Source organism: Alligator sinensis, unplaced genomic scaffold (genome assembly GCF_000455745.1).
Source record: "Alligator sinensis unplaced genomic scaffold, ASM45574v1 scaffold20_1, whole genome shotgun sequence".
NCBI lineage: Eukaryota > Metazoa > Chordata > Crocodylia > Alligatoridae > Alligator > Alligator sinensis.
Window position 1 is genome coordinate 130,222 of NW_005843291.1, and position 27,589 is coordinate 157,810.

At 40.4% G+C, this 27,589-nt stretch overlaps 1 protein-coding gene across 1 annotated transcript in view; it reads right to left on the reverse strand.

Annotated features, from left to right (window-relative positions):
- Positions 1 to 3,304: 3,304 nt before the first annotated feature.
- The window catches only part of LRP12 (LDL receptor related protein 12), a gene marked incomplete at its 5' end in the record, with an annotated part of 37,040 nt that continues 12,755 nt past the window's right edge, over positions 3,305 to 27,589 (reverse strand). The window contains 5 exons of the mRNA XM_006038231.3: positions 3,305 to 5,686; positions 12,375 to 12,507; positions 13,076 to 14,177; positions 22,194 to 22,396; positions 25,019 to 25,154. Coding sequence (XP_006038293.1) covers positions 4,820 to 5,686; positions 12,375 to 12,507; positions 13,076 to 14,177; positions 22,194 to 22,396; positions 25,019 to 25,154 — 2,441 coding nt within the window. The remainder of the gene's footprint in view (positions 5,687 to 12,374; positions 12,508 to 13,075; positions 14,178 to 22,193; positions 22,397 to 25,018; positions 25,155 to 27,589) is intronic.

The following is a 27,589-nucleotide window of genomic DNA, read 5'->3' on the forward strand; positions in this document are numbered from 1 at the left end:
CACTTTAACCCAAGAATCAATATTCTAGGTTGCTGGCTATTGTATAAAAGCAACTCACCTGATCAGTTAACTGCTTCCAGAGGGGCATTCTCAGCCAGCCTGGGAAAACAGACCTTTCAACAAGACACCATATGAGCTGGAATATTTCCAAGTACCACAAAAATACAGTGAATAAATTCAATTTTGTTTGAAAATAGACAATATGGAGGCAAACACATTTTAAAATTAAAGCTAAAGAGGCGGGAGAGGGAGAAAGAAGCTTGGACATTTAAGATGAACTGGAGACAGCAAACCTGATCAAAGTGCAGTATTTCTCTTCAGAGAGTGCTTTGCCTCAAAACTTTTCTTTCTAAATCCATGTGGAATTGAACTGCTCTCTGCCCTGTCATAACATTGGACAACATATTCCATTTGTTGAGCCCCTAAAGAAGGTGTTACAACAGCTAAACTCTAGACAGCCAATAGGGCTGTGAGAAATTTCACTGGGTGTTTCGTTTTGAACGTTTCAATGTGTTTCAAACTCGAAACAGTGAAATTGAAATGAAACAAAAGGCTTTGAAACAGCTTTGAAACGAAACAAGGGCACTTGAAACATTTTGAAAGTTTCAAAACATCTTGAGTTTCAAAGCTGGGCTTACTTGGCTTCAGTGCTGGTCCCAGCTGTCAGCAGCGGCCTGCTGTCATCCTGCATGCAGATCCAGAGGACCGCACCCCCCAGGAGGAGTATGGGACAACCTTGCAATCCTCCCAGGGGTGTGGGCCCCTGGATCTGCACATGGGATGACGTCATGCTGTTGCAGCAGCAGTCTTCCCAGCACTCAGCATGGGCTGAGCCCAGCACCGGTCCCAGCCAGCAGTGGTAGCATCCTGTCATCCAGCATGCAGATCCAGGGGCCTGCACCCCCTGGAGGCATCCAGCACAACCCTGCAGCCCTCCCAAGGGTGTGGGCCCCTGGATCTGCATGCTGGATGACAGGAGGCTGCCGCTGCTTTGTGGGGCCATCAGCATCAGCAATCTTCCCAGCGCTGGACACGGTTGCACCCAGCACCGGTCCCAGCTGGCAGCCTCCTCTTATCCCATGTGCAGATCTGGGGGCCCACACCCCCAGGAGGAGTCCCCCCATCCTGCCCGGGGGTGCAGGCCCCCAGATCTGCTTACCAGATGAGAGGAAGCTGCTGCTGCTGGAAAGTGTCATGTGTTTTTGCTTTGAACAGTTTAAGGTGCAGTTTTCCAGAAACCTATGCACCCATCTCCTTGAAACGTTGCAGGCATCATGCCCTCAGAAGGCGCTACCATCCCCGCAATTTTCATCTGAATCAGGCAAGAAATGACAACATTTTAGGCATTTTCATGATTCCCCATTATAGCCTATGGGTGAAACATTGAAATGTGTCAAAACAGCAAAACAGTTTCAACGAAATGAAACAGAGCAGTGCTTCAAAACGAAACAAAATGAAACGCTGTCCCTCTGAAACAGCAAAAAGAAGTCAAAATAAAAATGTGCTGTTTCACACAGCCCTAACAAGTCAAGTCTTTTACTGCAACTAGGCCTAAACCACTTGGGGAAAGTGTTAGCTTTTCCACTGCCTTTTCAGTTCCTAGGGTACTGTGGGTACTTCCATAAATTATAATTATACTTTGGAGGTTTACTCAATTAGGATGTTTTCAAACAGTTGAGTGATGGTTTGGCTTTAAACCACTGAAATTCCTCGTAAGGTCAAAACTGTTGACTTAATATACGAACAATGCCAAGAACCAAGATCTGAAGATGGTGCACTGAAAACAATACTCAAAAAACAGAAATCTTACAGAAATCATATAGTCTTCAGTTGATAGACTTAAGTGATGTCATGTTTTAAAATTAAATGTAAATAAAAGGTTTATTTTTACAGCAACTGTTAATTTTTGGCATTTATTCAGATGTCCTAATATTCTATGAAAGGTAAAGTCCAGAATCACTTAATGCAGCTCAAAATGAGCAGCTCCATGGGCCATATATCTTGTTTGCTGAGCTATCACAGTCAACTGGAAGTTAGGGGTGTGGCCAAGGTGGGTAGTCTGCTGCAGAATCTCTTGGGGCCCTTGGGCCCCAGTGAACAAAGTAGTTAGCAGGAGGAGGGTGAGCAAGGGCCACTCAGCTTGTCACCAATGCCATCGCTGTGTGCTTGCCTCACCTCCTTTGCTGCTGGCCAAACTGCTGAGATGCCACTGTTACTTTGTGCTCCATAACAGAGCCGGTGCTGGAGTTAGGACTGGAGATGCCATTGCTGCCACGGGCCCCAGGGCTCTGCCACTGCTGCAGTGTTCCCTGGGCCAGAGCCACCTTGTGCCTGGGCTAGATCGGACCTGTAAGGAGCCCAGCAATCTAGATCTGGTCCTGGGCATGAGGCGAGTTTGACACCTCTGATTTGATGCAGCATCATTTCCAGCAGTTCAGACAAACAGAAGTGTAGAGGTAATAGCTGTGGGAAAGGTAAAACTTGTATTCTATTATGGGTATAGGGTGCTTGATCATTTCCGTTAAGTTTTCTTGAATCAGAGTAGTTGTAATAGATCTGACTTCCAAAAATATAGATGTTATTTATAAACTTCCCATAATCTTAGTCATATCAAACTCTCCAGTATTCTAACTGAAGACAGATGGACATTGTACCCTCCTTCTTCATTTCTGCATTATCATATCTACTAATGCTACAGGTCACTTTTTGTGAGCACTGTCCAATTTATCTGTGAGGCCTTGTATTAATTTACATTTTCCTTTTTTTTTTCAAAATGTTTTTTAAGGCCACTTTCCGCTATATTTTTCATACCTTACTCTGCAAGTAATCCTACACTGAAATTAATAGAATAAGATTCACAGAATCGAGTACTGCTCACTGAGAATAAAGGTAGCCACTAAACATTTTCTTTGGTATAAATTATTTTAGGCCAAACTTTACCTGGTTTGATGCAAGTATAAATTATTTTTGAAACAATAAGAACTACTAATATAACGACATTCTTAACCAAATGTACTACTTGCAAGTTCTTTAAAGCTCAAATCTGAAGGATCACATCCTGAGTTGGATAGTTACCTATCTTGTGACTTAAGTCAGCCAAGCACCTTGTAAGATTGTACAAAAAATATTGTTCTACTTCTGGACTGTAACTTGAGAAAGTGAGGCACAGAGGGAGGTGTCTACTGTGTAACCTATTTACATTTTTTTTCTATTGGATGCGTTTTACACACTGGAATTAAGGGTTTATAAAATAAAACAAAACAAATAAATCTTTGCGTTTATCTTTAAAAAGTACCTCAGAACATAACAAAAAATCATTTTTAATTCTGATACATATTAAAACATTTTAGTCAGTTGTGCCTGACAGCATAACACGACAGAAATGCACAAGACTTTAAACATGCTTTAAAATGACATTCAACAAAGTATTTAAAATTTAATAAATAGCATACTGTCACACACAAATACATTTTCATACTGAATCATTAAGCCTACTAAAAACAGACTGGCAAAGAATAAATAAAACAGTAGTTGACTTTTTGTTTTCCTTTTTAAAAGATGTAGATTCTTGCTATCACGCTAGTAGCCACATATTAACCTGCTTATCACAAAATTGGAAATTATGAACAATTTTTCCACTCATCAGGTTTGTTCCGACATGTAATACTATAAAAATTAAGATAAAAAGAAATACACATAAAGGGATTAAAAAAAAATAAAATAACCACCAGTCTGTAACCAAGTAAACCAGTTTTTAAATACAATGAATAAATAGGGAATTAGTAAAGCAAATTCAATTGTAACAAAATGCAACACCCCAAGAAAAGAGCCATGGAAATATATAGCCATTGCAATATTAGATAATAGTACTTAAAGTGATAGTGCTTGTGCACTAAAGTTCATTAGAGACCTTAATATGATTTTAGTGCAAATCCCTTGAGTCCAAACAAGCTTTATACCCTATATTACTAGGGAAAGATCTATTACGAGTTGGAACTTATCCTGTAGCGTATTTGTACATGTATCAGATATTTTAAGAACTAATGCATATTCAAGTGTTTCAGCTATTTGTTTTTTGTCCTCTAAGAAGACTAATAACTTGGGATTTTTACATATTATTTGGTTGTACCATATTAGATTGCAATTTATTAAAGTCCGTGCTATAAAAGCAAGGAAAATGCTCTTCACATCAGTTTATCCAATTATACCTGCAATTCATATATCACTGCATTTTGAACTTTTAAAACAAAATGTGTTTTGGAGAAAGTCTCTCCTCCCTTTGAAAAAGTTCACATTATTATTAAATTCAAGAATATTTAGACAGTGTTATATAATCTTGGAAAGGTAAACTACCTATTTTAGATTAACAAACCCTACCAGCATTTAGTATATTAAGTTACCAGTTTGTTGGCAATAATACAATGGATTCCATTTCAAAAAGAAAATCATTCTGTACAAATTAACCTGTTAAAATGAGGGAAACAAACAGGAAGTCTTGAGCAGCCATATTTCTTTTGTGAGCTACAGTACCAGAATAAACTAATTTGAAACTAACTGGGATGAACATTAGCTACATAAAGGAGTAACCAGGTTATACTGGATACATATAATATATTCTGAGTTGTAAAAATACTCAACTCACACAGTCCATGGATTTATCCAGCGTAAGAAAAGTATTCAACTACGTGGGCTAAAATATTTCAACGTGATTTTGCTCTGGACTTTTTAAAACTAAAGCTAGTTTTTCTAACTGTGAAGTACAAAACAATTACTGATATTGCTCCAACTTGTATACAAACCTCCCCTATTCATTTCGTACCTAACAAAGTAATAATGCCTCATCATCACTAGTTTCATTTTTCAGTGTTGCTTCTAAGCAAGTGTCAGGTATCTGGGCAGTATGTACAATACCACAACGCTCACATGGCCCATCTCGATTACATGATCTTATGCCATGATGTGTTCCACTATAAGGCTGTCTAAGCCCCTGTCCTTGATCTGAGGTAAGATCAAGCAGAGGTCTTGAACAGTCATTCATATCAAAGTCTGAAGCTACATCAGAAACTGGAATTAACATTTCAACATCGTCATCTTCGTCTCTTCCATTTACCCCATTATCAGCCTGTCTCAAAGGACTTTGGTTCTGATTTACTGAATTTGATCTCCCTAGAGTAAAGCGTACCCATCGTAAGCCTTGAGTCATACGACTTAGCGCACTAGTGAGTTGGTGACGTGCCGGACTTGTACTTGGGGGTTCTACGCTTGTTGCTTCTCTTCCATTATCTGTATTACTACTGCTGATATTCTGATTTGAGGAACTTCCACATGCTCCTACTGTTGCTTCTATTGCTGTTGCAGGTGGGACTTTTTGAGGCAAACTGGCAGCAACACCACCAACAGCTCCTGCAGTGTCTCTTCTTTCATTTTCTGTGTCTGTATCATCAGACTCCACTGAAAACAAGCTTCTGTGAGTACTATTTCTTTCTGCTTCTCTACTAGTACTCTGGCTGGCAACAACATCATCTCCATCTGCTGATACCAATGCCAATGATCCAGAATGACGCGACCTTGCAAAATTAAAAATTCGATTCAAAATATTACTTGACCTGCCGGCAATAGGAAGTCTTATTGAGGTAAATCCAAGCTGAGATCGCACTGCTAGTCTGAGATTTTCCAAAACTGAAGCCTGAAAAAGAAGAAACAAATTAATCAGATTTCTGGTAGCTTCCTGGCATAACAACAAAGGATGAATATATAGTTCCTGTCCAAGGACCATAAAACCTAAATGAGAATAAATGTAAATGATCAGATACTAAGGCAATGAATATAGTATAAGAAGTTATAAAGAATAGAATCCAGTCCATACACACTGCACTGATTGTGGATGTGTAATCTTGGAATGTGCAAGAATCTTTGGGAGTTAAATTAAAGTTTCCAGTTCTCTTATGAGTGGAAATTGAATGAAGAGTCTGAGAGAAATAGGGGAGAGATGTTGGGTGAAAGCAGGCCTAGATGATGTACAGATCTTGCAGGGGTAGGAACCAATTTAAATGTGACAACTAAGATAAAAGAGCTGGTAAGAGGACAGGAGAAAAATAACGTAGAAAGAATGAATTTTTGTGCAATTCAAGGCTCCATGTCAGTGCTTTTCAACTAGGGTGCTACAGCATCCTAATGTGCCATGAGATCCTATTAAGAGTCTTGCCTTGCTGCTGCTGCCAAGTGACACTTCTTCACCATGCCTGTTTCTGGAAGGCACTGTGCAGGGCCAGAAAGGCACTGTGCAGGGCCAGAAAGGCATTGTGCAGGGCCAGACTAGGAAGATGATTCCCTGTAGCCTGGCTTAAATAAGTGCTGCCCCTGCCCTGCCAATGAGGGGCACCCCTTAGGCTTCATGTATCAAGGCAAAAGTCAGGGAAGGGAGCCTGCAAGGGTAAAATAAGGGGCTTTCTGTGCCCACAACTGCAGAGGATGCACTAAATTAAAAAAAGTTACAGGTGAGAAACATAGTTCTATGTAAAAGAGATGGAGAAGAGCGATTAATTATCAACAGGAGATAAAGATGAATACAAGTATTATTAAATATTATGCAAGAAATTCAGGAAAAGTCTGTAGTAGTTGAGGTACAAGATAACCAAGATATCAAGAGTCTATCAACCCCAGAGCAGCAGTGTGTGTCAACCAGGTAATTCCCAAGTACATCCTGCCTACCCACTCCCTCACATACTCCAAATCTAGAAATATGCTGGTGAAGACACTCTGGGAGCATCCATCCATTGCTGCTTTCAAGCAATATTTGAGACCTCTGGTTCTCCGAGTGGCTACAGAGGGATGCGCTAGAGCAAGGGTGGGAAAAATGCGGCCCACAGGCCAGATGTGGCCCAACAGGCCATTCTATCTGGCCTGCAGGGCCCCTAAAAATTTGAAAATTAATATTTATCTGCCCCTGGCTGCCTGCCATAAGGCCCTTGATGGCTTGTCAAAACTCAGTATGCGGCCCTTCGCCTGAAATAATTGCTTGTCCCTGCGCTAGAGCATTTTCATACTCATATTTCTGGGTTTGGATCAGAATATGCTTGGGGATGGCTTTGCTGGGACAGGGTGCCACCCGGCTGAAGACATGCTCCAAGAATCTGACAAGGAAGATCAGGAGGAAAGAATGCATTTCACCAGTGCTATTGACATCAACATACTTTAGGACTGCAGGAGAAGAACAAGGGATTCAATACAACACCAAATTACAGGTCTAACAGATGAAAAGCATACACAATGGCCAAAGCAGTGAAATACAGGAAGCTAAATCAAGCAGCCCAATTTTCAGAAGAACCCAACAACTTCCAATGAGATAACTGTTCCACTAATCTGATGTCCAGCTCTTTTGAACATGGAGCCATTTATTTAGGTGCCAAACTATGGCTTTTGGAACACAACTTTAGGTCTTGTGTATGAAAAATCATGGCTAGGATAAAGACAAATCTCTTCCAAATGTATCATTTCATCCAGTTTATTACCTAACATAAAGAACAGAGACTTTCTTTTATCTCCAGCAGTCCCTAGACTTACAATGATGTCATTTTATTCAATGGCTTTCCCCTCCTTTCTTTTCAAATACCACATGTCCCAATATATATACACACGTTTCCAGAATACAGTGGCTAATATTAGGCATGTGAGTTCATATTAGGTGACCTAATCAGTAGCACAATTATCAAAAAGGATAAGTGATTTGGGACTTCTCTTAGTACAGCTGTTTCTTGCAGGTGGTCAGCATTTTCCACAAATCAAGTACTTCTGAGATTTCTTAAGCCTGGAAACTTTAGTTCAATAGTAACTTTTTGCAAATCTGAACCATGCCTAGTCATCAAAGCCTCAGGTGCAAAGAGTAGTTAATACATCCTATCTTCACTTAAAAAAATACTGACAAACTCCTTTTTGTAGCAATTAAAAGAAACTACATATACCAATTTAAAACAAAAGCTTGGGAGTTCCTTCACCATTTCATAGCTGTATTTTTGAACTGTTGAATGAGTCTCTCTCTCTCTCTCCTCATATACACATTTTGCATCAACATTTAAACTTCAGCAGAAGTTAGGAGTATAATTTTAAGCAAGATAGCCCCTTATGACCAGCTCTCTCTACTGCCAAGATCAGGACAGGACAGTTTAAATGATAGTCTCACCACCCTCTTTAGACCTCATGCACCAATTTGGTAATGTTGAAATCTGTTCCGAAGTAAGACCTTCTTAATTGTGAGCAAATCAAAGCCTGGTTAGAAATTTTGCATAAATATTCATGTACTTCACATTAAAACCATATTTTAGCCTATACTTAAGATTAAATATACATGCTGTTGATTTGGTTTCCTATTTGCTACAGAAAAATGAAGATTTTCTCTTTTGAGGGAGAAAACCACAGGAAACCCTGGGTTTCCCTTTACAAGCTGGCAGAGTTCCAGCCTGCAAGGGGCTGCTTCGGGTGGGGACAGGGACGGGGACTGGGAGGAGGACTATTAGGCAGGGTTGCCATGTGCATGTGTGTGCACACGCATGCATGTGGCAGCCAGGCAGTCTAGTGGAAAGCAGCTCCGTGCAGGTAAATCTATTGATGGGGGTGGTCATAGGTGAGGTGTGGGCAGGCAGGGGGGCACAGGTGATACACAGGGGAGGTACATGCACGCACAGATTTCTGCACTCACAGCAGGCATGTGGGCCAGCAGGTGGGACCCAGCATGAAAGGGTGAAGCAGGGCAGTGAGACTCATCTCCACTGGTGCCAGCACCGGGACCCCTGTGCCAGTAGCCTGAATAATGGAATGGCAGGGCATTGTGCTGCCCTCACCTCCTCCCACCACCAGCTGCTTGTGTGTTGGGCCATGGCTCTATCCCAAAGGGGAGGTGGCTTGGGGGCAGCTGGGCTATAGTGGAGGGGGTAGAGCTGTGGCCCAGCACATCAGCAGCTGGCAGCAGGAGGAGGTGAGGGCACTGTGGTCCCCCCTCACATCTGTTACTCCCCATGCTGCTGGTGCTGTGGTTGGCGCAGGTCTCCTGGCAGTAGCAGCAGCAATGAGTCTTGCTGCCCCTCTCCTCTCCTGTGTCAGGTCCTACCCGCTGGGATGTGGAAGCTCTGGGAGGGGGAGGAAGGGGGAGGGGAGCAGGGCATGGAGTCCTGAGCCCCACAGTGGGCAGCCTGTATCCTCCCCCTGCACCCCACAGGCTCTACTTGGCTCTGCTCTGGCCACTCACAGGTGAGAGAGGAGCTGTGGGTTGGGAGTGATGGGCACTGAAAGAGATGGGGGTGGGGCTACAGGTCAGGAGTGATGGGCACTGGTGGGGATTGGAGGCTACAGGTTGGGAGTGAGGGGCACTGACATGGCAGAAGGATGCAGGGGACTGTGGGTCAGGAGTAAGGGACACCAGTATGGGCAGGGGCAAGGCACCAGCATATCAGGGCTGCTTAGCACCACAAAGCAGTGGGGGGGGGGTACAGCCACAGCTAGACCTGCATCCTCGTGAGCAAAGGGGGCAGGGGGAGCTCTGATTTTCCTTGATTAAAAAAAAAAAAACCCAAAATCAAACACTGAAATATACAGGTACTTAGAATTTATTTTATTATAATGATTGAGACACTGGTGAGCTTGTGTTCAAACTGATATCTATCTATATCTATATATCGTAGCTTTTCATTTTCATTGAGGAAAAACACAGATTTGGGGGGGTTTAAATCAGAGAATTTTGGATTTTTTAAAAGAAAAGGCCAGGATCCTTGCTCATTAGAGATTCTCTCATTTTTCAGAGATTAGGTCCAAATTCTTCATGCTCTAGCAGGTGTGCTTAACGATTAAGTATGAGAGTAGTCCCCTGCTAGGACTACTCATGTTTAAAGTCAAATGCACTCTTTTGGAATCACAGGATTAGTAACTGATGACCAACATTTGTAATAGTTACTTATTAGTGACATTCCCTTTATTTTTGTGAATTATCATCAACAGCCACTAAGCAGTGACAGTTTTAAAGTTGCTTATGACTCAGGAATTCAACAGGTCCTGTTAAATGCTACTGTATGTTAGTTTCAAAACAGATCTTCAGAGAATGGTCCTAAATGCCACCTTGTGGCTAATTATATAAAACAAAGAAACAAACGTGCAAAAATAAAACTAAAATCCCATTTTAAGAAAAAATATTATTTAAAAATTTTAAAATTAGATTTTTATTTTGATAATGTAGCTCTTACTAAAATATCTTGGTGGTGTGCACTCTTTCACATTTTCAGTGCACATCCTCAAATTGCAAGATCTTTCATTTTAAAGCAGAAAATCAATTCCCCTCATATCCCTAATAAAACAAACATTTTCTATCTCTTCCAAGCACAGAAAAAAATATATATGGAAAACTGTGATGAGCAAAATTTGTTTGTTAACCTCTTTTTCTAGACCAAGTATACTGTTGGGAGAGATGTTAAACAAGCTCTCAGTGGCATAATGACCTCTCTCAAACCTCCCCCTTTCATGAAGTTGATCCACAGAAGATATTAGGAAAGAAGTCTTGCTTTTGTATATTTCCTGAATTACTCTGGTTAAAACAGCACTACTACCACAGAATCTCACTCAGACCTTTTATTATGAAAAAAGGGTAGATTGGAGCATTTGTCTTTAAGCTTTATCATTCTTCATTCTCTAACATTCCACTTACATTATCTCACACCATCTCTTCCTCACTGAAAAATCATCTTTCTTCAGTTTCTAAAGCCATATACAAATCTTCAGTTTCTACTGGGAGAAAACCCATTCTCCTGGTAGAAATCAGAAGCATATAGAGGTTTTAACTTTTGGTCTCAGGCCAAAAACGGCCATTCTGGAAGAAAAATAACCCAACTACAACCAGAAATTGCTCCTGGGACAGTTACAGAGTTTTCTGTAAGCAGTGTAGGTTAGATCAGGATCCAAGAGAACACACACATTCACCCTTTGGTGGGAGGTAGGGGCAAATCTTAGACCAAATTTTAGGCACTTATCCTCATACTTCCCCCTAACTGGAATAATCTCAGTCTCAGGAAGGCACAGAGAGCAGGAGAAAGGAGGTGGCTGCAAGCTGAATGCTTGTATGCTCCTCTCCCCAAAGCTTTTCTACCAGTATCAATTTTTTGGTAGAAATGAAGGGTAGAAATGATTGGCTGTTTGTGGTCTAAGAGCTAGAACAACAAATAAGAACTACCGAGTCTAAAGTATCCCCCCCAAATCTATCTTATTGTTTAAATTACAACTTATAAAAGAAGCTGAATCCTACAAAGATCACAGAAATGCCACAAGGACCTTGTATATCAAAAACCCTAACATAAATACTCTTTCTGATGTTAAAATACTTTTAATTAGGGGGGAGGGAGAAAGTTTCTTTAAACATCCATAAATGTATATGTTAAATTACTGACTAACACAAGCTACTAATTCAGTCATTTTAGTTGCTGTTACGTAAAAAAATAATTATTTGTCCCTGTTACAGAGAAGAACTAAGCTCTTAACTATTTCTATACGCAACACAAATTTCTTTATTATGAGGGTCACAAAAATGTCAAAAAGATCTACTATTTCCTGCTTGAACAACAATCATGGATCCTTAGACAAACTACTTATGTTTAAAGCAGGAAAAGGAAGTGTCAATTTTTTTTTGTTCAAATCTCTAACTATAAAGTATCATCTTTAAGCAGGCCTTGTAGAGATCAATCTACGCCTGTTTATTACACCCTTGTTCCTCAGCATCTGGGCTATAGCCATGCCGCTGTTGAATGCAAAATCGTTTCCAAATTAGGAGAACTGCTGTTTTGCTATCTTTGCCAGGATAAGTAAAGAGGAACGATTTGCTACAAGAGCTAGGAGATTAGCTGATGCTGCTAGCCTATTATTTGATGTACTGCTATCAATGAAGCCAGTTGTTCAGTTGTGGCTTACCATCCCCCTTATTAAGAAAATAACACCCAATTTCTGCGTGCAACCCTAATATATGAAATCTAGAATCTCAAATCAAAAAATAGCTCCAACATATGTTAACACAAAAGGTCTAATTCCCCACTAATGTATACACAGTTCAAGATTTAAATCCCATTTCCCATTATATACAAATGTGTTTAACTTTGCTATTGTTAATGGTTTATCATAGTGCCTAAAAGCCTTAGTTGCAGATCAGGACTCCACTGACCTAGATGGTATATTTTAAAAAATAAAACCAAACCAAACCACTTGGTAAGCAACTTGCTTCTGCGTGTCACACTGCGTGTCCAAAAATACCGATTTAGACTGAAGAACAAAATAAGAATCAAGACACCTAACATGACAGAAAGCAAAACATTAGTCTGTAGAACTGTTGTGACAATCCAATCTCTTACCTGATTTGGGGAGCAAACAGGAAAATCTTCAACTGGTGGAATTAAACCTTGAGCAATCAACTGTCCATAAGATGGAGGAGCTTCTCTTCTTAACAACTCAGCCTCAACTCTTGACAACTGAGTTTCAAATGATCTTTCAAGAAAAATAAGAAAATTACATAGCATATAACCATACAAAACTTATTCATAAGCAGGGGCAAACTGATGTAATTCATAACATTTGTAGATCGCAGATATTTATTACACAACTCCAGTTCTAACTCAGATCTCTGAGAAGTTACAACTGAAAAGCATTTTAATATATTCCTGTCCTTTAATGTGAATTAAAACAATTATAGCAACAGAGAACAAAAATGAAAACTCTTGCACAGAAATGCCATTAGTTAATCACAGCCACAATATTTAAATTTCAATTCAGAATGAGACCACAGCCCAAAAATTGACATCAATTTACTTTTTCCTGGTTGACAACCAAACCAAAGCTAGCTTGTCCAGAGGCAAGCAAATCAGAATTATTCTTCTTCCACCCTCCTTTTTTCTTATTGTCAAATAAAGGATTTCAGAACTATGATGGAGGGATCACATTTGGAAGTCATACCATCCTCAAAAGATCGCTCTTATTGATATGTGCTTCAGTTCAAGTGTTTGCTGTGTTATATAATTAGGATACTTCAGCCTGGATTCAGTAATGTGCTACTCACCTTCGTTCAAACATTCTCAGTGAGTACAGCTTACATGTACATCCCAGTGCAATGACAAGCAGCAGTCCACAGATAAGGCTCCCAATGACAGCCGCAGTTATTACTCTGGTGGGCACAATGACCGGACAATTCTCTTCATCACTACCATCACCACAATCATCTTGAGAGTCACAAACCCAACTCTCAAAAACACAGCGGTTATTTTTACAGTGGAAATTTCCCGGTTGACAGAAGAAGCAATTCTTCTCATCTGAACCATTAGGGCAATGATTCTGGTAGTTGCAACGATCAGATCGAGGATAGCAAACTCCATTTCGAGAGCAGGGAAATTCATCTTTTTGGCACATACTGCAATTGGTTTCATCCCTTCCATTTGGGCAATGCCAATAGCCATCACAGCGCTGTTGCTCTGTGTAACACCCCCAGTTTCCACCACATGGAATCTCCCATGGCAAACAGAAGCCATCTACTTGGTATGTAGCATTAAATCCTCTTGCAGCATTCACCTTGTCAGCACAAAAATGCACTCTTATCTGCCCAGAGGACGAAACAACTGTAAGAGGAGCATGAGAGTCAAATGCAGTTAACACACGCAAAAGCTTGCGTGGATTTTCTTCTAATCCATCATATATTTTGACGTAGTCTCCATAACCAGTACCATCAAGTTTAAAGTCAGTGAAGCGCAAAATGACTTTGCGGTGATCACCCGTGTCTATTAGCCAGGTACAGTTGCTTCCAGGAGGATAAAAGTCTGGATAATTGGGAGAACTGAAAGTACCATAAAAATATTTTAACCACTGCCCACATGTTGCAACATCACAGTCTATTTCATCTCCTAAGTCAAAACAATCAATATTTCCATCACATTTTAAAGATTCTGGAAGGCAAGTATAAACTTTGGTGACACGAGAAAGACACTGGAACTGGTTGTAAGCACAAGGTTGAAAGGAAGAAGCTGTTGGAGGATTAGCTTTGGCACAGATTTCTTCATCAGAGTTGTCTCCACATTCATCCATGTTATTACATTTCCAATTTTCTGGAATACACTTTCCATTAGCACAATGAAACTGGTCACAATCACAGCTTGGTTCATCAGATTTCCCTGAAAACAAAATTTACAAATATAGGTAAGTCCTCTTAGATTCTACAGCCTTTCATCTCTGCATATTGGATCTCAAATACTATGTCACTAACAGTGGCTAAGTGCCTGGCAACTATTTAATGGTCTGTAAATCAGCAGCTCCCAAAGCAGACATTGTGGCATTTAGAAGTGCAGATCATGAGCCTCATAGATACTCAATTGTAAAAGTTGGCCTTGTATGAAAGTGGGGTTGCAAGCACAGAAAGATATGGATTGTTGCCATAAATTACTGTAAACCCAAACACTCACTTAAAATATAATATTTAAAAGCCAATTCTGCCAAAATGACATTTTCAACCAGATTCTCAGCTGCTGTAAGTCATGGAACTACTGAAATCAAGGGAAGTCTGACTATTCACATCAGCTGAACATCTGGACTTGTCAATGCCTCAATACCAGATTTATAATATCCATGCCCTAGAAAAGGTTTCTACAATTATTAGAGGTATTTATGTTAAAAACCCATGGCCCTTCAACTGAATCCTGTATGCATGAATACAGGTTGGGGAACAATTAACCTCCTGAGGTGCTACAAAGAAGGACCTGGAGGTTACAGTCAACCATAAAATACATATAAGCTAGTGTGCTCTTGCTGCCAAAAAGCAAAACCAATACTGGGTTGCAAGTGATATCCCTGCTGTTAGAAGTCAAGGGACATGATTCTTTCACTGTGTTCGACACTGGTGAGGCCTCACCTGGAGTACTGTGTTCAGTTTGGGACCCTGCATTTCAAGAAGGTTGACAGACTGGAAAGAGTCCAGCAGAAAGGAACAAAAATTATTAGAGGCTGGGAAACAAGACTGATGAGGAAAGGCTGAAGAGCTAGGATTATTTTGTATGGAGAACAGAAAACCAAGGGAAGATTTGATAAGTCTTCAAATGGGCTTTTCTTTGTGGCTGTAGGGGACAGGACTAGGAGCAGTGGACTCAATGAGCTACAGCAGAGAAAATTTAGGTTGAAGATTACGAAGAACTTTCTCACTGTGAGACTAGTCAAGCATTGGAACAGGCTGCTAAGAAATTGAGGAATCTCCATCCCTGGAAAATTTCAAGAGCAGGTTAAATAGACACTTAGCTGGGATGGTTTACTTAGGGATGACCCTGCATTGTGTAGGGGGCTGGACACATGAGTTCCCTTCTAGCCCTACTTTCCTATGATTCTGTATAGACAAACAGTTGGGCAGGGTCTTCAACAAACATGTTGCACGATAGCAAACATATGGTGCATCTATACTGCAGATTGCAGTGTAGCACACAGACACTCAAGCTGCCTTAAAACAAGTTGGTCAGGTACTAGAAGCACTTTATATGTGGTAGCAATGAGCTCAATACAGGCTAATTCACCCTATTCTTTATACAGTTTCCTTTAGAAATAAGTAATATAAGTTTGTCACCATTGAGTGCTTTTAAAACCCTCAGCAACCAGAATATATGAATGGAAAAAGGTTGATTGGGAAGAGACCCCAAGAGTCACATGTAATTAAAAATGTAACTATTAAAAGTTTAGTAATGAGAGAAGTGCTTTCAACCCCAGTTCTTTAAAAGCATGTGAAAATAACTGAAAAAACACTTACCCATTTACACACAGTTTTCTTCTTTTTCCTTTTCAAGAACAACAAATTAAACTACCAGCCAGCATCACAAAGAATTGTGGCCAACAGAAGCAGCCATTCACTGTCTCTTTTGTACTGTTATACCAGCTCCACTTTAGAGTAAGTGTTTGTTTTTCATTTGGAATAAAGGTCCATAAATCCGCAAAGTGCACACAGTTCTCTTAACCCAGAAGTACGTTTCCTGGGAAATGGGGAAGCATTTAGTTTCACCAGTCTTGTTAGTTATTTGTATTGCCATTGTGGATAGAAGCACTTGTCATGTGTCAACTAGCCATAGCGCTATATGCTACAAAAACAAAGAACAAAAAGAGGCCTCCGTCCCAAAAAACTTACACAATCAAAGAAAAAAAAAAAAGGACACATTCACAAGGAAATCAAGAAAAATTATGTATTGGTCTATACAACTGGAAGTACCAGAATTGCATCAGAGACCCAAGAGTCATCATTTTGGAGTTTCGCGGCATCACAATGAATAAAGTTTTAAGAAGAATCAGGTAGCTTTACAGATAATACAGCCGAAGGGGTTGTTTGGTGAAGAATTAAACAGCAATGTAAGTGGGAACAGGTTTTCTAATAAGCAAATGAGAAAGAATAGATAGGAATAGACTGTGAAAGGTTTTGAAAGCAAAGAGCAGTAGATTAAAAAAATATTAATTAGATGTTCAAGCTTTCAGTTTTGGCTGAAAGCAAAATGTTAGCTAGTGGATTACTTTTGGGAGGACTGTACTATAAAAACTTTACTGCTGGTGGGAACAGAGGTCTGAGTGAGTTAAAAGAAATGTTAGGGTACAGCAAAGTGTAACAGCCAAAGCCAGACCAGAACGTAATGAAAAGGAGTAAAGCAGTGAATCCCTCAGGAACTCTGAGATGATCAGCAGAGTCTACCAAAACCAAGAAGAACAGAAAGGGAGCTGCATACAAAAGTGGTTGAAAATGAACCAAAAAACAAAAATGAATGAAAAAAGACAACACACATTTAATATGATAGCACTAAGAAGAATCAGAAAATTGAAGGCAAAACAGAAACAGCTTTGGAGCGTCCCATTATTAAACAGAGGACTATCTAGAAAGAAACCAACAGCACCACTTGTTTGTAAAATATTTGAACGTTCTGAAAAGGGAACAAAGATGTCGTCTCGCTTACATTACCCAAGGGTAGGATTAAAAAAAATGTACCCATTTTAAACAATATGTGAGCAAGAAGCAACAACAGAGATGAAGATGACCAACCAAGCACAACTTAAGGAAACGTGGCTTTGAATTGAAGGTGAGAACTATGCAAAACAGGATCCAGCCTAGAGATTCAACCTACGCTGAGATTTAATGAAAAACAACAGAATGGTGGGAAAAAGAGGACTTCTAAATAAATAAAAAAAATCATCAATGCTGTTTATTTTACTGGAATAGAGAAGGCTAATAACTGAATGGATCCGACTATAACAGTTCAGTAACCAATCTCTTGAGTCAGGCCTTCCCTACTAGCCTTTTTAATAGCCTTAACAGGAAAAGACATGCATAAGATGTAGAAAGTTGATATGAAACAATTTTACATGTTAAATATCAAAATTTTAAATGTTCAACTGACATTGGTAAAAAAGGTAGATAGGGTACAGAATGACCTGAGAAACTGAACATGGAAGATTCAACATAGCCCCATGACACTGAATGCTAGTGTCCCAATCAAGAAAATAAATTTTGGGGCTGAAAAAGTTGTTTAGTTCCCATATTGCTAGAAAACGATATACCTGAGCCTATATGTTGATCCTGAGCAAAATAATGGAACAAACAGAGATGGGACTTGATAAAGATGTTAATATAATTAGTAGGGCTGCCAAATGTAATTGTGTTTAGTTGCACAATTAAAAAATTAGTTGCAATTAATCGCGATTTTAATTAACAGCTAAAACTCTAAATTATGAAGGCACTTTCTATGGTTGGGGGGTGGGGTGTGTATTTGAGGGGAACTTTAAAGGTGTTGGGGACTATGGGTGTGTGTACGGGGTTTGGAGCTGGGGGACACGACAGACACCCATACACCCTGGCAAGATACCCAACCTGAGTGGTTTCTGCGTGCCCCCGCCCAAGCATGACCCCAGCACTGGTAGGCTCACCCCGCCCTCACCCCAGCAGCAGCAGCAGCCACAGGCAGCCCAGGCTGGGGGCAAATGCTCCGGCCCCAACCCCGGTTCAAACTTCCCTGCTTACATGTTCAGTGGGTCCAGCAGCTCTGTGTGGGTCCCAGTGGGACACGGGCTCCGGTTAGCTGAAGCAGAAAGGCAGGGCAAGGGTGCACACCCACCCACAAACCCCACACAACTCCCATCCAGGGCCCCGAGCAGCCAGGCTGGCAGTGCCAAGTGCTCGGGGAAGGCAGCACTGGGTGATGGTGGGGCTTCCTGGCACCCTTGGACCCCATGACTTGGGCTCGGGAAAGCCTGGGAGCTCCAGCATGAGCCACCTCCAGGCCTGCAGGTCCCTGGGGAGCAGCAAGTTGGAAAGGTTGGCTACCCTTGATGTAAGATATTTAAGATTTGTATGCAGCATTTAACTTGGTTCTGCCTGCTAGTCTGAGGAAGAAACTAGAAAGATTAAAAAAATCACCATGTCATACATTAAATGGATTTAAAATGTTTTTAACTGATAGGTCTCAAAATATAAGTGCAAATGGGGAATTATCAGGGACTGGATCCTGCAGGAATCGTTTCAGGCAAACAGTATTTCAATATGGCCAAAAGTAAAGTTATACTATTAGTAACAAAGAATGCAGGCAATATATTGCAGAATAGGAATCGATCATGAAAAACCATGACTGAAGACTTGAGAAGTCATGGTAGATGATGAGCTCATGGTATATGCCCAAATCTAACAGTATAGCCAAAAGGACTAATGTGACAGGGAGGTTCATATAATCCTTGCACTTGGCACTGATATGACTTTTACTGGAATACCTTGTACAGTCCTGGTGTCCACAGTTCAAGAAAGTGAATATAGGAATCAGAAATGAGCAATAAGAATTAGGTAACGTTTCTTACAGCAAAAGACATGAGGAACTCAATTTGTTTAGCTTATCACGAAGAAGGTTAAATGGTTATTTGATCACAATAACTACAAGGAGAACAAATATCTGGTAACAGAGCACTCTTTATGCTAACAAAGGTATTCCAAGATTCAGCGGATGGAAAATAAAGATAGACTAATTCAAACAAAAATTGAAGTACAGGCTTTTTAGACACTTGAGAATAATTAACCCTTGGTGTTAATGTGGTAGACTTCTTATAATTGGAATTTTTTAAATTAAGACTGAATGTTTCCCCAAAGGATATGGGACATAACTATTTTCTAATGGGAGAAAGGTATTTGTAGGCTGGTTAGGTAGGCTCACTATCTTCTAAAGGCCTACAGCCTGAGCTAAGGTACACATCAATTACATAGTAGCCAGTATACGATCAAGTATTAGTTTATGCATCTTATCTTGTTGTTTCTCTTGTACTGTTCTTTCCTTTATTACAGGGGGTCTGCAGGAAGACTCATGATTTCAGGGCTCTGTGCCAAGAACTCTTAAAAATCTGGCAAAAGTGGAGATTAGAGTTATACCAAACTATTTTCATATGAACAGAAATAACTCTTAGCCTGGTCTCCAAACTTGGTTCTACAAAAATATTCTCTATTATACCATGTACCTAACTTATTTACTGCTTGGGCTAGACCAAAAAATGCAGACAGACTGTTACATAAATATACTGAGAGGGAGGAAACATTTTCTAAATTCAAACAATGAAACAAATTAGCCACCTACTTTATGTAAAAGAAAAAAGTTATGAAGGGAATATGAAGGTACAAGGTAACCTAGGGGATAGTGACCACCAGTTGATAGGATTCACTATCTGGCGTAAGGTGGGAAAGACAAAAAGTAAGGCAGTGGTGCTAGAGTTCTGGAAGGCCAACTTCAACAAGCTCAGGAGACTGGTTAGGGTGGGACTGAGGGGTAACTGCATCTGTGAGATGGGGGTCCAAGAAGGATGGGAGTTTCTCAAGGGACTGATCCTACAAGCACAGAGGGACAACATCCCAGTACACGCAGAGGGAGGCAAAAGAGCCAAGAAACCTTTTTGGCCGAGCAGGGGAATCCATGAGATCCTTCAGAGGAAAAATAGAGTGTCTTACATGCTGTGGAAGCAGGGGGCAGCACCAAAGGAGGAGTATACCTCACGCTTGCAGGGAAGCAGTGAGAAAGGTCAAAGCAGATACAGAACTCAAGTTGGCAGCAAAGATTAGGGATAACAAAAAGTCCTTCTCTTTAAGTAAATAGGGAGCAGGAAGAAGGCACAGGGTAACAACGTAGGGCTGCTAGAGAATGGACTAGGGCAACTCGTAACTGAGAGGATGGAAAAAGCAGAGCTCTTAAATAATGTCTTTGCTTCTGTTTTCCTGGATACGGATACAACTGCACCTCCCAATGAGTCTTTAGTCTGGAATGAGAGTAATACCAATCCGCAACGGTCAGCACTGACCTTGTGAAGGGGCACTTGGAAGGGTTGAAAGTATTTAAGTTGGCAGGCCCCGACAATCTTCACCCACAGGTACTAAAGGAATTGACTGATAACATAGCAGAACCACTGGCGCAGCTGTCTGAACGCTCGTGGCTCTTGGGACAGGTCCCAGAGGACTGGAAAAGGGCCAACGTGGTCCCTATCTTCAAGAAGGGGAAGAAGGAGGACCCAGGTAATTATAAGCTAGTTAGCCTCACCCCTGGTCTTGGCAAAACCTTAGAAAAAAATCATTAAAAAAAATCACATTTGCAGAGGGCCAGTGGGTAACACAATGGTAAGGGGCAACCAGCATGTGTTTATAGCAGGCAGATCCTGCCTGACTAACCTGGTCTCTTTTTATGAACAGGTCACAAAGTGCTTAGATGCAGGGGAGGAAGTAGATATTATTTACCTGGATTTTAAAAAGGCCTTTGACACAGCATTGCACCCAATTCTTACGAGCAAACTGAGTAGCTGTGATGTGGATTTTTTCACAGCAAGGTGGGTGAAAAACTGGTTTATAGGACGCACCCAGAGAGTGGTGGTGGATGGGTCGGATTCTCCCTGGAGGAATGTGGGCAGTGGTGACCCCCAAGGCTCTGTCCCTGGACCAGTACTGTTTAATATCTTCATCAGTGATTTGGACGAAGGTGTTGAAAGCACCTTGTCCAAATTTGCAGATAACACTAAACTATGGGGCATAGTAAACACACTGGAGGGCAAGGGGTGAATTCAGGCAGATTTGTACAGATTGGGGAAGCGGGAAGATCAGAATAGGATGCAATTCAACAAGGATAAATGCAAGGTGCTGCACCTGGGGAGACAATCTCCAACACACCTATAGACTGGGGGTACCATTCTGAGCACCACAACAGTGGAAAGAGATCTCGGAGTCCTGTCTGATGCAAAAATGAACATGAGTCGCCGGGGTGGCGAGGTAATAAGCAAGGCTAACCGCACTCTTTCTTGCATCATCAGGAGTATCACGAGCAGGTCTAGGGAAGTGATAATTCCCCTCTATGTGGCATTGGTAAGGCCGCAGATGGAGTACTGCATCCAGTTTTGGGCGCTGCACTTCAAGAGGGATGTGGATAACTTTGAGAGGGTTCAGAGGAGGGCTACTCGTATGGTTGAGGGCCTGCAGGTAACACCCTATGAAGACAGCCTGAGGGATCTGAATCTCTTCAGCCTCCACAAGAGAAGGCTGAGAGGCGATCTTGTGGCTGCCTACAAACTCATCAGGGGGGCCAGCAGGGAACAGGGGGCACTCTGTTTAACAGGGTGTCTGTTGGGGTTACCAGGAATAATGGCCACAAACTGAAGGAGAACAGACTGGGCGTAAGGAAGAAATTCTTTACGGTAAGGGTTGCCAAAATATGGAATGGGCTTCCAAGGGAGGTGGTGCTTTCCCCTACCTTGCAGGTGTTCAAGAGGAGATTAGACAGGCATCCAACTGGGGTTACCTAACCCCAGCTCTCTTTCCAGCCTGGAGCAGGGGGTCGGACCTGATGATCTATCAGGTCCCTTCTGACTCTAGAAATCTATCTATCTGTGAAATTTAAACCCCAAATTCCTGAAAAACTATGGACCAGTAAGAGGTATTTTACTACTGTGTAGTTATTTTCAAGTCTCATTTATTCTGGTCATTATTGTAAACACTACAATATCTGTTATAGTTTAAAATTTCAATAAACCCTTTTATATTTATATATTTATGAACCTTGATTGTATGAAGCACTATGTTGCACACATGGCTGAAAAGATCTATAGAGCTCAAAACCTAAACAAACAAACAAAAAAGCATTTTAAAAACATTGTCCTTTTTTTAAACATACCAGCAAAATAGGCCAATCTGAAGCCTTTTCTAGAGATGCTATCATCTGAATGAAACCTGATCCAAACATGGTCCTGTGAAGAGATGTATGGTGATGGAATGGAGGAGCCACATGTTCTATAACCTTCCACATTCTTGTACGTTCCTATTGTTAACCAATCCGAACTGCATCGTCGTGATCCCTGAACATCAAAGTCTTGAAAACTGTAAAAGATATGGAGTATGAAACTGCATTATTAAAATGGAATAGTTAACAATCAAATTGATGAATTACTGCAATTAGAAAGAGACATTAGCTGGAGAAGTTTTTCCTGGCTCATATTAGGGGGAGGAGGAGGGGTGGGGGAAGAAAATGAGTAGGTTTCTGCAGAGGTGGCACTCTACTATATTCTATGTAATTATATAAAAGAACCCTAGAAATCCCCAGGCTTATGATCAGAATAATATTGTCCTTGATGCTTAGCAAGTTCAATGTTTGCTACAGAATTTATACTGTCATTTAAAAAATGGATTTTAATTCTTTTGACCACAAAATACCTTTAGAGGTCAAGCCTGTGTTTATCTTTACCTTTATATAACACAAACCTGGGCTTGGTTTCAGTGAAAAAAGGGTTCTGATATGGTTTGGCTTGCCATTGTAGATGGAGCCAAATTGCTTAGAAATGAATTTTAAACATGAATTTAGTCCTATTTAAAACTACATGCTAAACCATCTTCAAGATTCTAACCATGCTAAATCCTGTCTGCATTGAAGCAATATCTGAACCAGGAGACATTATACTGGAAGTGAATTAAAAGCAAAACATGATTTTGTGTCTACATAAAACCAAGCCACAAAGTGCAGCAAATAAAACACTGAACTAGGAATGGAATAGCCAATAAAATATAAACCCAAATCAAAAGAAAGCTAGCCCTGAAACAAAGAAAATGTAATAAAAACATCAGTTTAAAGGAAGTCTTTTAAAAAAGATCGTTAATGCAGCTGCTCTTCTTTCCCATTTCACCCTGCAACATGAGCACATCACTGTGAAAAAAAGAAACACACCAGTGTTAATAAATGCTCTGAATTTGAATTGGGCATTTAAAATAAATGAATAAAGTCTTGGTCAAGTGTTTTCTTTAACAGAACTTGCTTTTCATCCTAGATCAGTAAATTTGCAATGGGAGCCAGCCAAAATATGCTGCTAATGCAATTCCATAAATCTACAAAGAAATACTAAGTTGTAACTTGATACTAAAATTTCCCCTAGAAGTGATAGTAGGGAATGAACTGATGAATACTTGAAAACATTTGGTACAGAGCTACTGCATGTCTTCAATAAATCTACATCATACATGAAGCTGTTGACAAAACTATCAGTCTTTTCAAAATCTGTGAATTCCCTCCTTGATTATTCATTACCTTCCTATTGGTTTATATACCTTAGATTTCTATTCAACTTAATAATGGTGCAGGATATTAGAACTTTTTTTTAAAGTACTGCCCCATGAGAGAAATTATCAGGAAATTATTTAAGCATACAAGCATGCAAAGGCTTACAAACAGGGGTAAAAAGAATAGACAAGAAAGTTATCTTCCATGAAGTTGCAGGAATTCTTTGTCCCTCCACCAGTAACAACAATAAATATTAAGATGACCAACTTCTCAATTATAACATACCATTTCACATAGACAGTCATTCCATATAATAACCATTATATTAGCATTCTGTTTTTACCTCCTTAAATATTTATAAGACCTGAATAAAAAAAATCTATGAAATCTATTAAAAAAAATTACTTGTGCATTTAAAATTCTCATAAACTCTGTAAAGGGTTATGAATTAGATTTTTCAGAAGTGTTCAGACCCATCCTTGGAGTCAGTTTTCAGATACTTAGATGCACACAACTGCTGCTGGAATATCCTAAAGGAGGCAACCACATTTTTGGTATTCAGCTTCCTATGGTAGCTGCTGGGTAAGTGCTTTTTCTGTGCCTACCTAGAAAAGTTGTAGGGTTGGCCTCAGGAAATAACTATTACAAAGGCCAATTTTAATATTTATAGTATATTTACTGATAAGTGTGATTCTTTACAGAAGTTGGGAATAAAGTAATATGGCTATCAAGTTGTAGTTAGCAGTTGTTCTATATATCATGGCTGTCAGGAGCCAAGGCAGCAGGCTAGCCAGTGTCACCAGCCTGCCCTAGTTACTTGAGTCAGCCTGGTTGCCAGTGACCTAACTATCCCAGCAACCTGCCCCCAGCTACTTGCTGGGCACAACTTCCACTGCTTAGCAGGTGACTCAAGGACAGACATCTGTTCCTGATTTTCTCAGCCCTGCCTATTTATTCCTAGTGTCCATAGCCCTGCTCATTGGTCCCTGGTGTCCTGTGCCATGGGTCCCATTTCCTGACTTTAGCCTAGCTCCTGCTCATCTGTCCCTGCTTCTAGACTGCCTTGCTGGCTCCTTGAGGCCCTGTGCTTCCAGACTCCTCTTTGACAGCCAGCCTCTAACTCATGCCTTGGCTAGGTAATCACCCATGTCCTGGTCCTGTACAGCTACAGTTTCCTGCTCCAGACCCCCTGGCTAGTGACACTCATCTAGAACCCAGTCCCCCGTTCCTGAACCTGCTTGGCCCATGGTTCTACCCAGGTTGTCCCTTATAGAACACGCCCTCCTGACCCACCTGGCTCGTTGATTCCCAGTTCCAGTCTGTATCCTTGCTTCCCCAACTTTGTCTGTTTCTGATCCCTTGGGCTGTGACCGCCCCCCTTAGGATCAAGCCTCAAATTACCTATGTCCTGGTCAGGCCCCTGAGAATGACAGTAATAGTATCAAAATTACCTTATAGTAATAATTTCCCCTGGGTTTGCATGGATGTACCAGCTACAGTTGATTCTGGCAGGATATTCAAAGGGCCAGCCTGGGCTTGTGATTGTCCCACTTGATGCTCTAATTTGTTCTGGAATATCTCCACATGCTAAAAAAAAAAAAAAGATATTAGAATTGAATTACTTACACACAGCCTTTCACAGAATAAATCACTAAAACAATAAAAAGTGTCAATAATTCTGGCCAACAATAACAGAAAAAAAACCCTATCGAGGGTATGGGTCAGAACACTAAACCACACACGGTTTCTAGAGTTTAAAATTCCTGATTTCCAACTTGTGCATAAATTTTAATCCCAACTGTGATAAACTTGCTTGGTAAATAGAGTGTGCTCATTCACATCATTTTAAATCTCATTTTGCTTTTTTATTTTTTTAGCTATTTTTCTAAGAAATGTTGATTCTCATTAGTCACTACAATTTGATAGTGGTTTGTTCTTTAGCAGAGCATATGCTATATCTATTAATATTCATTTGAGCAATTATAAAACTTAACAGCTCTTTTACTATGTTAATAAATTATATTCACAACTTTGTTTACTAGATGATTTTTTTTTATTAATGATTTGTGCCATTTTGGATTTGAATAGAAACCAGAATTCAAAACAAATGCAAAGAGCAGCATTAAGTTGACTAAAATTACCTTAAACATATTGGATACATAAGAACAGAGTTTGGCATGAAAAACTGATTTATCCAACAAATGAAGTGTTTTTATTAATCAGGGAGCTGAAATGATTGTTTTTGGTTACCATAGCTTCAGTATTGTAGGAATTTGAGAACTCATCCTCTTCAGCTCATATTTATTCACAGATTAATTTATCCTTTCCAGTTTTTCCATCCTTCTACTCCCGATGGGTTTACCTACACTGGATAATGTAGCTACTGAACTGAACTGAAGGAAATATTATCTCTCACTACTACAAAAAGTTACTGGGTCAAACGGTGGGTTCATACATTAACAAATCTGGTTACTGGTTCTTAGCCAGGAGATTTCCACTGTAATTAGACTTCCTTTCAAGTTTTGGCTACAAGCATATATCACTTGAATACTTTTATTTAACTTCAATTATTTTACAAGGTTAGGCATTCATATAGGTTTCCATGCCTTTCAATTTTTAAATAGGTTTATATGTCAATTGATTTGATTTAAATAGATAATTAGAATATTGGATATTTAAAATTTTAATTTCTTAAAGAAAAAAAAATCATTATTCAACCTGCCAGCAAGCTTAGCCTGATCACATGCAAGGAATATTTAAGGTTCTTCTTCCAAACCACCAGAGTAGCTTGGACTAGTGGCCACAAGGGCTCACTGGAGGAAGACAGGCCACATTCTTGCTCCAGGCTATTTTCTCTAATTCACACTAACTAAAGATGGTTAGTCCCCATCCCTTTCAGGCACAATTAAATTATCTTTCTCTTTACTCAAAATTTCTCCTATATAGGAGAAAGTGTGTACATGAATGCACATATTCAAATGCACATATGTGTAATCAGGCTGTTGATTTACTACCCTACCCCATGGGTGTGCTCCTCTGAGCAGCATTGACCAAAATGAGTGAGAGTAATTGAAGTGGTGCATTCCTTCAGTTACATTTAACTATGGCATTCAGATACCATGCTAACAAATGCAAAAACAAAATTAACCAGTGGGTGAAATTCAATTTTGTGTGGAAGCTAATACAATGCTATTCCACCTTTTGGAATGCTCCTGATAGCCCAATGCATGGAACTGAATCTCACTTGTAAAACTGCAAATACTTCGAAGGCAAAGATTACTGACTGTGCCACTTGTAAATACATTTCTCAGAAGCTATACATTTATAGGACTAATTTAACCTCCAGGCTCTAGTAATCATATAAACCAGAGGTAGGCAACCTTATGCCATTGCAGGTTGCTGCTTGCAACCTAGCTTCCACTGTGGGCTGCACATCTCCAACCTCATCTCTCCTGGACTGCCAGCAACCAAGCCACCTGTGCTTACCCTTACCACCAATCTCCATCCCGAAAGACAATGGAGATGGGAAAATTCTGCAAAAAAGGTAAGCCTAGGAGCAAGAGAATAAAAGGTAGGACTCCAGAGAGTGGGGGGAAGAGGGTGTTATGGTGCAGTCATATGCTACTAACTCCTCCATGCTGCCCTGTGCCAAATCATACTTTTGCAGATTGGCTCCAACCTTTGTGGGCTACAGGTTGCAAACCCTGATAAAAATTTTGAGCCATAGGCAACCCCCATCATGGGTGCCAGCGTGGCATGCAAAGGCATTTTGCTTGGCACACATGCCTTGGGGTGGACAGTGGGGAAGTGCCTGAGGCTCCACTGCCACAACAAGGATTGGGCTTTTTGCAGCTCCCTTATAAGCCAGCTGGCATCCACCCCTGATCTTACCAGCAAAGGTTACAGATGTTTTAGGTGCTCTGCCCAAAAATGATGTCATCCCCTGTTGTGACTTTGCTCATATGAGCTACAAAGCTCCTGCACAAAAAGTTATACCTATAATTCAAGCACATTTTTTTTCT